The sequence below is a fragment of the Enhydra lutris genome, unplaced genomic scaffold (genome assembly GCF_002288905.1).
Source record: "Enhydra lutris kenyoni isolate GAN:26980312 unplaced genomic scaffold, ASM228890v2 scaffoldscaffold2, whole genome shotgun sequence".
In the NCBI taxonomy this organism is placed as follows: Eukaryota; Metazoa; Chordata; class Mammalia; order Carnivora; family Mustelidae; genus Enhydra; species Enhydra lutris.
In genome coordinates, this window is record NW_019154086.1 from 6,845,876 (window position 1) to 6,858,162 (window position 12,287).

A 12,287-nucleotide genomic window follows, 5' to 3' on the forward strand; every position below is an offset into this window, starting at 1 on the left:
CATTCCATGATGCCATTATACCAAGTTTCAAGTATACATCATACTAGGACCAGAAAAAGACATGGAAAGAATATAAAACTAAAGGATATCCTTTATAAATACAGACATAAAAATCCTCAAAAAATAAAAAATAACAGCAAACTAAACCCAACAGCATCTACAAAAGATGTATACACCATCGTGTATATCTAAATATCAAGGGGTATTTAGCCTAATATAAGATTGGCTTAACATATAAAAATCAACCAAGTCTTATAGACCATATAAATAAAGGACAAAACCCACAAGATTATCTTAATATATGCAGAAAAAAGCATTTGATAAAATCCAATTCTTTCATATTAAAGCCACTCATCCAACTAGGAAAAGAATGAAATTCTTCAAACTGATAAGGCCATCTACAAAAAACTCACAGTATATAGCATATATAATAATGAAAAACTGAGGGGCACCTGGGTGGCTCAGTGGGTTAAAGCCTCTGCCTTCAGCTCAGGTCATGATCCCAGGGTCCTGGGATCGAGCCCCACATCGGGCTCTCTGCTCCGTGGGGAGCCTGCTTCCTCCTCTCTCTCTGCCTGCCTCTCTGCCTACTTATGATCTTTGTCAAATAAATAAATAAAATCTTTTAAAATAAAATAAAATAAAAATAATGAAAAACTGAATGCTTTCTCTCTTATATGAGGAAAAAGATAAAGATGTCCACTCTTGCCACTTTATTCAATAGTGTATTGGAGGTTCTAACCAGGCCAATTAAAAAGGAAAAAAGAAATAGAAAGCATTCAGATTAGAAAGGAAGAAGTAAAACTATTTCTGTTTACAAAAAAACATGATCTTACATATGCAGAAAATTCTACAGAATTCATTTAGAAAGTTAGAATGAATTCAGCAAGAATGCAGGATACAAGGTCAATAAACAATAATCAATTTCATTTCTATACACTCACAAATAACATTCCAAAAATGAAATGAAAATGCCAAATTCCAAAAATGAAATTAAAATACCAATTCCTCTTATAATAGCATCAAAATTAGTAAAATAGGAATAGATTCAACGAAAGAAGTATATGACTTACACACTGAAATACTGCAAAACATCGTTGAAAAAAATTAAACAAGACCTAAATAAATGGGAAGATATCTTATGTTCATGGATTGGAGAACTTAATGATGTTAAGACCGCAATAATTGCCAAGTTGATCTATAGAGTCAAAGCATGCTTATAAAAATCCCAGCTGCCTTTTTGCAGAACGTGGGAAACCAAAGTGACTTGAAAAGACCAAAATAAATGGAGAAACATAGCACATTCATAGATCAGAAGACTCAGCAGTGTTAAGATGGCAATCTCCCCCAAATTATTCTACAGGGTCAACTGCAATCTCAAACAAAATTCTGTTTTTTTAAAAGAAAGCGATGAGTTGATTTTAATGGCTATATGTAAAGACAAAGGACCTAGACTAGTCATGACAATTTTGAGAAAGAAAAAGTTGGGAGATCAAGTACCTGATTTCAAGACTTACTATAAAGCTACAACAGTCAGAACAGTAAATTCCTGGCATAAGTACAGACATATAAATCATGGAAACATAACAAAGAGCACAGAAAGAGACCTATACTTATATACTCAAGTGATTTTTGACAAAATTACATTTTTGCCAATTTTGTAAACAAAAAAGGTGTCAATGGAAACAAGGTATCTTTTCCAAAAAAACGGTAAAGAAACTGATAGCTTTATGAGGAAAAAAATTCCTTGAACTTTACCTTGCATCCCATAGGAAAATTAAGTTAACTCAAAATGGATTACAGACCTAAATATAAGTGCTGAAACTATTACATTTATAGAAAAAAAAAAACAAAACAGAGGAGAAAATCTTTATGACACTGAATTGGACAAAGATTTCTTAAACACCAAAAGTCCAAAACCACAAAAGAAAAAATGAATAAAGTGAACTTAATGAAGATTAAAAACTGTTGTTCTATGAAAAGCAGGGTTAAGAAAAATGAAAAGCTAAGCAACAGACTGGGAGAAAAATTCTGCAAAACTAATCTTGAAAAAGAGCTCATTTCCAGACTACATAAAGAACTCACAGGCTCTTTCACTTGGAACTTTTACAACCCACTAATATGAAGCCCAGGAATACCTCCTCCCTAATTCCAAAAAAGTGTTAAAGAGTTAACTGATTAAAAAATACACACAGACAGACATACAGGGCGGGGGGGGGGGGGGTGGTGCAGCACAAGAGCTCATGAGAAGATGTTCAACATCACTAACCACTGTGGAAATAAAAATTAAAATCACAAGATAACCATTATATACCCACCAGAATGGCTAAAATTTTTCAGATTTATAGACTGAGAGTACCAAGTGCTTGCAAGGATATGGAACAACTGGAAGTCTCATATATTGCTGATAGAAATGTAAAATGTTAGTCATTTTAAAAAACCAAGTAGCAGTACCTTAGACAGTAAACCATGTATTCACCATATAGTCTCTCCATTCCACACTTAGATACTTGGCCAAGAAAAATAAACACATATGTCCACACAGAAACATATTCATAGCTAAGGGTCAGTGATGGAGGATAAAGGCAATATAAAGCATACTATGGTTATTACCATAGTACCTGTTTTATATCTCGACTTTATCAATGTGAATATCCAGTTGTGATACTATGCTTTAGTTTTGCAAGATGTTATCACTGGGAGAAATTGGGTAAAGAGTATACATGATCTATTGTGCCATTTCTTACAACTGCATGCAACTCTATAATTTTCTCCTAAGTTTAATTAGAAACAAAACTTGTTCACACATGTATTAGCAACATTACTTAGAACAGCCCTAGGGGTGCCTGGGAGGCTCAGTGGGTTAAAACCTCTGCCTTTGGCTCAGGTCATGATCCCAGAGTCCTGCTCCCCACCCCCTCTGCCTGCCTCTCTGCCTACTTGTGATCTGTCAAATAAATAAATAAAATCATTAAAAAAAATTTTTAAAAAAAAGAACAGCTCTAAATAAAGCAAGTCAAATGTCCATCTCCTGGTGAATAAACAACTGACAGTATATCCAACCTGTGAAATACCACTCGGAAATAAAAGGGAACAAATATTAATAGATGCAACAACATGGAGAGATCTCAAAAACATTATGCTAAGTGCAAGAAATAAAACACCAAAGACTACCTACTGTTAAGAGTCCATTTACAAGACAAGTAGTGTCAGAAAATAGAGCATTGACTGCCTGGAGGATAGCCTGGGGGGGAAAGCTGGAGTATAAAGGGGCAAGGAGAAACTTCAGTGTGAAGGAACTTTAGCTCTTTTTATAGTTTGATTATTACGGTGGTGGTTATATGATTATGTAAGATTACCAAAATTCATACTGTATACATTAAATTAGCCAATTTCATGAAATTTAAATATCTTAAAATATAAAAAGGGGGAAAAAATTAAGACTTAGAAAATTAATACCTGTTAGCGTCCTTCCTGCGTTCAAAGGAGGAGCAATGACTCTGAAAAGTTTCTGCATTAAAATTAAGAAAACAATCACCATCATTTTCAAAAACGAATTACATTTTCAAAAACATAATCAAGAATCTTATATTATTAATCACCTTTCTCTGACCGAATTAGGTATTTGCTATTGAGATTATATATAAAGACTTTTAATGTGGCCATGAACTATTATCGAAGGATCACTAGGGAAACAATGGTCTCATATTCCTCACTCAAAGAAACTATTTAATAAATATCAGTTAGATGAAGGTCTTTCTTGAGATTGTAATTTCTGATATAAAATATCCCTAGGTTATTCAAAATGCTTTATTTAAAAAAAATAGTAAGAAAGTGAAGGGATTAATAGCCTACCAAAATGGTAATGAAGATTACTTTAAAATGAAAACATCTGAACAACAGTAGACACAAAAGGAAACATTATTTAAACTAAAGTACAATCTCTGGAAATGGTAAAACTGACAACAAAACTACATTGGCCTTCCTCAGAGGGAGTTCCCTGTTTGGGAGAGGACAGACCCTTAACACTGGGAAATGCAAATTAAACTGTTTAGTAGCATCAAAGAGCCCCCAAAACCAATCCATATTTTCTTTCCCAGGGAAACCCTAAGTCCCTCCCCGATTCCCCACATTTTGTTAAACTGGTACCTTTAGTTCTGGCTATACAGTAAAGTACCCTTTACTAAGTGCTCCGAGTACTTGTGTGAATAAACTTTATCTTTTCTGCTGTCTTTGATCAGTTAATTCGCAGCCTTCCCTCCACCACCTCCACTCTAAATTGCTAGAAGTAAAGTTTCTCCTCTGAACACAAGGTACTACTTTTATCTCAGAAGGAGCCAAAGCTAGAACTAAGGAAAGATTTCAGAGACTGTGGTCAGTCATCTTAAATGTGATGACACTGTCATTCTAGAAAACCTAGAAAACTTCCAAGAGGCAGGGCACCTTTTAATTTAGACCTCTTTAGGGGTGCCTGGGTGGCTCAGTGGGTTAAAGCTTCTGCCTTGGGCCCAGGTCATGATCTCAGGGTCCTGGGATCGAGCCCCGCATCGGGCTCTCTGCTCCATGGGGAGCCTGCTTCCCCCCTCTCTCTCTGCCTGCCTCTCTGCCTACTTGTGATCTCTGTCTGTCAGATAAATAAATAAAATCTTTAAAAAAAAAAAAATTTAGACCTCTTTAAGTACAAAAGTAACTAAACATGGACAAGTGATTTCCCTGTGGGCAAAAAATTATAAAAAAGGAATCACAGAGTGCCCGGTTTAACCTCCCATTGCTAGCTAACCTATCCAAATCACTATTTAATAAGCTCTTTCAGAAAACCATCAAACTTGAAAACTTCTCTTAACACAAAACAAGTCACCCTTAAGAGCTCAGCAGTCCATCTGAGATGTATAGGTATAAATGCAAACCAGACTTTGAAGAATGAAACACACACACCAAACTAAAACTTAAAAAGCCCTAATAACAAAAACCACGCAATCATTTTTATCACCATAGAATGTACTGAATCAGAATCTGTTTCTAAGGATTATTTTGAGACAAACTAGAAATTGTAGAGGCCACTTTTGGGCAACAGGCTTAAGCAATGGAAATCGATCAAGGTCAAAGGGCCCACAGCTCCTACTGAGCAGAATGCAAACAGGTGGTGCAAACAGTCTCATTAAGTGACCCACCTTGAAACAGCCACCGGCCCTAACTGACCAATTACAACAAGGCACAGTTCCTAAGGTTACCAAAAAAGAGAAACACCAAATATCCCCATATAACTGTGGCCCCTCACCATTGCCTTGTCGCAGTCTCTCCTTTGCCTACCACTCCCTTGCAGTGTATTTAATAAACTTTTATCTTTTGTTCTTTCTTAGGTGAAGTCTTTTGCCTCAGACACCACACCATAGGCCCCCATCCAAGCAGAGTAACCCTACATTTTGTGGCTGCCCCCATGTGATCAGGAGACCCCCATAATTGAGATGCCTCATATTTGGTGGCCCATGTGGGGACCCTTTGTCCTCCCACGGGTCTCCCCAGATTCTTTAGGAATTTCTCAGGACTTTCCCTCAGTGGACCATCTAATGGGAGCATCTCACAGAAATTGCATTAATTCTTCCTAATTGTGGTTTAGTAATGAGACAGAACATATTTTTTACGTGCAGAGAGGTCCTGGACCTCACTGAGGATGCAGCCGACCTCTCTTTCCAGGGAAGTACTGGACTTTGATGGGGAAGCAGCTGAGAGGTGGTAAGTGTAAGGAATACTTACTAGACACACAATCAGAGTCAAAACCAGGGGAAGAGGGCTGTGGCACTCATTCTGGAAACTGACCAAGAGAAGAGAGGTGCAACCAAAACTGGAGGAGTACTGAATTAGAGTGATACTCACCTACCCAGTCAAGTGTATTTAAGGAAGCCTAGAATATCACAAAATACCTGTTGGCTTAGTAATACGGGAGACAGTTTTGATGGCCATTAAATATGCAAAACAAAAAAAAGTTGCTTGGATGCCTTCCGCAGATGAGCCACGTAATTAGTCATTGTAAGAAAACAATGCGCTGGCAAGGTACTATATAAATCCACAATCCATTATCTACAATTCTGTCCTCAATTTAAGGCAAATAACAAGATGGATATGGCATTTGGTTCTTTTTAAAATAAGCCCAAATGCTTTTTAGTGGTAAGGAGAATAAATTCTAATGCATGCTATAAACACTGAACTGGAAAAAGAAACAAATCAGCAATTAACAAAGAATGATCTTTCACCATTATCAGGACCTTCCTCCAGCACAATGTATCTACAAAGAGTATTTCTCAGTAGTACATTTACTACAAACAATAAGTATATAAAATAAATTTCTTATACATTTTGGAAAACGTACAATAATATCAAAAATCTTAAAAAACAACAACAACAACAACTTAAAGTCTAACAGGCAAGCATTACCTTTAATTCTATTTGTTCCCTGGGATTTAAATACCTACTTATTTAATTTCATACCTTCTGCACTGGCATTTCATTAATGAAATTAAAGGGTACTTAAAGTCCCAAGCTAAAATGGGTGCAGGTCTAATAATAAATCTACAAGAAATTAAGTGACTGGATGAAAATAGAAACCATTCAAAAGAAATGGATAACAGGAAAAAGCCATCAACAGACAGTATTAAACATGTGTCCAAATTTGTAAGTACCTTACCTCCATTGGACTAATAAATTCATTCATGCCTCTGTTGTAGACATAGATCATAGCATCATACAGACGATTTTCCCAACACATGAGAACTACCTGTAAAAAAGAAGAGTTGGTTATTCCATACAATTCGGTCTCACCAATTATTTTCCTTAGAGCTTTAACAGTGGAGAAAAACGAGTACTCTTCCCTAATTTTTCTTAGTCCTTCTCTGAAAAAAACTGAAGTACAGTTGATCCTTGAACAACATGGAGGTTAGGGGTGCTGACCCCTCCCAACCCCTGTAGTCAAAAATCCATATATCACTTTTGACTCCTCCAAAACCCAACTACTAATAGCCTACAGCTGACCGGCAGTCTTAATGATTAACAGTCAAGCAACATCTATTTCATACATTACATGTATTGTATTCTGTTTTCTTACTATAAAGTAGGACAAAGAAAATGTTATTGAGAAAATCGTAAGGAAGAGTAAATATATTCACACTACTGTGCTGTATTTTTTGAAAGAAATCCACATATGAACAGACCTGTGTAGTTCAAAATCACGTTGTTCAAGGGAGAACAGTACTCAAACACAATGCCAGGGTAAGAGTTGTTGGAGGTTCAATATTACTTTTAATTATACAATAGCTACTTTTAAACATTCCCAATGTCCATTTTTTTCTCTATCCACTCCTTTTCCATATTCATTTTACCCTTGGTCAATAGCTCTACAAATTATTTACTGAACATCTATATTCAGGCCCACTGCCAGCATCAGACAAACCCAGACTTGGTCTCTACCCTTACAGAATTACTGTTCATCTTGACACTAACCAAAAGAAGGGAGGGGCACAAAAATGTTGTGAGCTCCAACTGGGGGAAATACTCAATTACACATTTAATTCATTCACAAATATGATGTGTTACAAAGGAACCTGATTTGGTGTATGGAATATTCAAGTCACCCCCGAGGAAGCAATATTTAAGCAAGGGCCAAAAGAATGCACATATATGAGCCAAAAGCAGAGATGGAATCTAAGGACTATGCAGGCTGAAGCAGTAAAGATGAAAGTCTCAAGGCAGCAAAAAGCTTGAAGTGTTTAAAGCTGGAGAGAAATTAATTTCAGAAACTATTTAGAAGAGGAACAGCGACGATTTGCAGTGTACCCTATATCCCGCTTCTATGAAGGCTATATTATACTACAGTGTCGAGGGAAGAGGGCTGAAGTAGACGAGGAGAGGGTGGCAAAGGAGAATAAGGAGCAGCAAGAGAATTAAGAGGAAAAACAGAAGCAAAGGGTCATGGGAGAGTCTTTGTAGACTAAAGCATATTCTGGGCCCTCTTCTCTCGTCTCACTACCCTCTCTCATCCAGTGCTATGTTCATACATCTCTGTACTGATGACTAACATATTTACCTCCCCTCTGACTCATACATCCAACCACTTATTTGATATCTTTACCTGAATGTGTAATAGCTATCTCAAAATAAAATGGCAAAACAGAATTCCTGATTTTGTCTCTCAAACTTAGACCTACCCATTCTTCCAATCTTCTTAGAGGAATCACTATCCACCTTTATCTCACACCAAAAAACTAAGTATCATCCTTAAATTCTCTTTCCCACACTTCCACACCCTTCCATCTAATTCATCAGCACATCAATCCTACTGCCAAAACATATCCAAAATCAGGCCCTCACTCTCCATCTCACTGCAACCATCTCCTGGACCCGTGCCTAACTAACCTCCCTACTTCTTCTGTACTTGGTTCCCAGCTGCATTCTGTTAGCCCTAAAGCAAACCAGAGTCATCTTGCTTAAAACCTTTTAATGATTTCCCAGAGCACTCAGAATAAAATGGGAAAATCTATACCTTGCCCTGAAAGGTCTAAATCTCTCTTTCAACCAAGCTCTCAACCTGTTTGCCTTTTATCTGTAATGTTAACATTCAAGGCATTTATTTTTTATTTTTTGCATTAGTTGTTGCTTTTACCTGGAACAATCTTGTCCAGGATCTCTCTGCATTACTGATTTCTTCTTGTCATTTGGATTTTAGACTCAATGTTATCTCCTCAGAAAGATTTTCTGCAGTTAAGCAATCTAAGATAGTCTTACATTCTCTATATACTGCCTGACTTTTAACATCACTTATTTTTTTATACTTCTGCCTTATCTGTTTACTCTCAAACTTTTGGGCTAAAATGTAAGCCTCTGAGAGGGTAAGTGTTGTCCACTAGGGTCACTGAAACCCCTCGGAACCTGACAATCAACACTTCTTGAATTAACAAACAAATGCTACAGAAAGAGTAAGTAAAATGTGAAAAATTGGATTTGATATAGTGGACATGGAGGGCATTGCTGACTCCACCTAAAGCAAGTCTGAAAAGTTATTAGGATGTGGGAAAAATGGAAGTACAACCTAACAATGCTTTCAAGACTTCTGGCTGTGACTGGGAAGAGTGACATGGGGCAGTAACCCACAGGGAAAAAGGCCTCCTATGGAGAGAAGGGAAACTGAAAAGAAGATTTTTTAAATTGTTTTAACCAAAAAAAAAAAAAAAAGATTAGAGAATAGTTACATAGTGTTGGGGAAAAGCTAAAAATACTGGGAAGACAAGAAATGAGAAATTTCTCTTATACTGGTGATGGGTGATAGGTAAATAAAACTAGATTGATAGCATGCTCTCAAATCACTGGAACTATTACTTGACATGAAAACTATGTCAAGTTACCCATACAGCAGAAAGGAATACATAAAAGAGGATCTGGCTTTACTTTGCAATCTCACAGCCATTCATAAAGAGCTTCCAGGAAGAAAACAAGAACCATTTCTCCAAGCTGTTTACTTTATGTGAATTTGCACATTAAAACAACAACAACAAACTACTACTTTTGGTCTTCCTAAGATCTTTTAAGTCATCCATATTTTAGCTCAACAGGGCTTACTTATTAGCATCTTTGCACCTCTGAGCCTCTGTAGGAGGAGCACGCCCATTACTAGGACTAATATGGAACTCAAGCGTTAAGAGTGAAATATCTAAGGCAAAATATATACTGCTACTCAGTTAAAGACCGAAACCTATTGTGGAGACCTCAGACAGATTGGAGGTAGGTTTACAAACAATGGGCTGGCTGATCAGGCCAAGACATCTTGTAATTTGCTTCTTATACTATATCGTGCGTTTTAAAACTCAATGCATGAAAGTTATCAACTCTGGACACACAAAGTAGCTTTTTGAAAAATGGCATCGTACTCTGAGAAGTAAAAATACTCCTTATTCACACAAGAGTACTCATAGTTGAAATTCACTTGCAGGTGAAAACTAGCAGTGAACAAACAAATGGATGAAGAAGGGTCAGTCAGTAAGCATTTACCGAACAACTACCAAATGTAACTTTATGCCTGATACTGTGGGGGATGTCAAAGAAATAGAAGACTCTTGACTCACAGGATATCATAACCTGTTTTCATTAAGGAACAGTCCTAAGAAATATATTGACAAATACAAGTTTAAGAGACATCTTACCAAAAGTGCTCAGAAAATAAATGGGGTTGATGGAAGGGACAGTGGGGCCCAATCAGTCAGACAAGTATAATCAATAAAGGAATGGTGTGTATTCTGTATATTAGTGATTTTTCTATAAACTCACCTGCTGAATATCTAGGCTGGTGATATCCATATGTACAATGAGGGCTTCCACATTTTCCATTAACTTTTTATCTTGAAAGTGAACAATCAAGTCTTTCATTACCTGTGGGGTCATCCCCACCAATTTATCACTTAAAATATATGGCTCAAGGCACTCCAAAAACACTCCTTTGGCCACTGAATTCTCACTTAGTTTGTCATACATTTGGCTAAATAAAAGATCCCTGTAAAAGAAAAAGAAAAAACATTTTTCAGAATATTCTGAGCATTCACTAAATTGTCTGCTGTTTCTCCTTTGTCCTATTTCAACTGACAAGTTTAACAAAAATAGTAACAATACTAGCATAGAGCTTTATACTGTGAAAAACATTTTATATATAGTATCTTAATGAATTCCCCCAATATTTTTACTACCAAGAAAAGCTGAATAAATTACTTGCAGAAGGTCGCATAGCCAACAAGTGATAGAATCAGAATCTGAACTCAACCTTCTGACCTAAATCCTCTGTTGAGTCTATTATGGCACACTGCTTCTTTTTTTTTTTTTTTTTTTTAAGATTTTATTTGAGAGAGAGAGAGAGAGATCATAAGTAGGCAGATAGGCAAGCAGAGAGAGGAGGAAGCAGGCTCCCTGCTGAGCTTCTCGAAAGCCCAATGCGGGGTTCCATCCCAGGACCCTGAGACCATGACCTGAGCCGAAGGCAGAGGCTTAACCCACTGAGCCACCCAGGCACCCCACACTGCTTCTTAAAGACAATGGTGATGTCAGTGGGTAGTATAGTGAACATGACAAAGTAGAAAAAATATGAAAAAGACCTATTCCTAGGGATACCTAGCTGGCTCAGTCAGTACAGCATGTAACTCTTGATCTTGGGGTAAAGATTACTTTAAAAAAAAAAAAAAAGGACTATTCCTAATTTATCCTTTCTTCTTCCCTGATACCTAAATATTCCCAACTGATCTCCAGAGTCAATATATTTCTTTACCTAGTTCTTTTTTTTTTTTTTTAAGATTTTATTTATTTATTTGACAGAGAGAGATCACAAGTAGGCAGAGAGGCAGGCAGAGAGAGAGGAAGGGAAGCAGGCTCCCTGCTGAGCAGAGAGCCCGATGTGGGACTCGATCCCAAGACCCTGAGATCATGACCTGAGCCGAAGGCAGCAGCTTAACCCATTGAGCCACCCAGGCGCCCCTCTTTACCTCGTTCTTATCCCTTGCTTCCTAAAGGGTTTGGGTAGTGATTGTTGATGAAGAAGGAGAAAATGTTCATTTAAAAAAATATATCTAGAATCTATCTTATTGCAGAAACAAATTTTTAAATTAATCTAAATGCACCATACTCAATAACTGTTATATTTATTCCATATTTCTTCTACAAATAGTCCATAAATAATTTTATACTCATCAGAGAATTCCAAATTCCGCTTTCTGCAACATTATGTAAGCATCATCATTCTAAGATACTACCTACTGTTTAAACTTACCATTTTGTCTAACTCACAATGTTTCACCAAACTGACACGTCGGGATTTACTTAAGTATTCCTGTAGTGTTGGATATATCACTTACTTCCAGTATTTTACTATCATGAGTGATGCCACAATGAACATCTACCTAGTCTTTCCCATTTGGGGGACTTAATTCCTCAGTCATTCTACTTCTAGAAATTCACCTTAAGTCAAAAGATGTGAAAAATTCTGTGGCAATTCAAAATGTATTGCTAAATCATCTTCAAAAAGTTTCACAGCACCAATTTATATTGCCACCAGCAATGTAGAACTGTACAGTTTCACCAACAATTATGTTTGGTTTTTCTACCAGATAATTTAATAAGTGTAAATGAGGGGCACCTGGCTGGCTCAGCAGGTTAAGTGTCTGACTTTGACTCAGGTCAGGATCTCAGGATCCTGGGATCAGGCTTCCTGCTCAGCAGGGAGACTGCTTCTCCCTCTCCCTCTGTAGCTCCCCCTGCTTGTG

The 12,287-nt window shown here is 37.0% G+C and overlaps 1 protein-coding gene across 5 annotated transcripts in view; it reads right to left on the bottom strand.

The window, feature by feature from the left end:
- The window catches only part of LOC111147960 (VPS8, CORVET complex subunit), a 245,202-nt gene that overhangs the window by 151,765 nt on the left and 81,150 nt on the right, over window positions 1–12,287 (bottom strand). For all 5 annotated transcript variants that reach the window (XM_022504289.1, XM_022504266.1, XM_022504272.1 and 2 more), the window contains 3 exons: window positions 10,312–10,534; window positions 6,683–6,772; window positions 3,460–3,511 (listed from right to left, as the gene is read on the bottom strand). In XM_022504289.1, coding sequence (XP_022359997.1) covers window positions 3,460–3,511; window positions 6,683–6,772; window positions 10,312–10,534 — 365 coding nt within the window. The remainder of the gene's footprint in view (window positions 1–3,459; window positions 3,512–6,682; window positions 6,773–10,311; window positions 10,535–12,287) is intronic.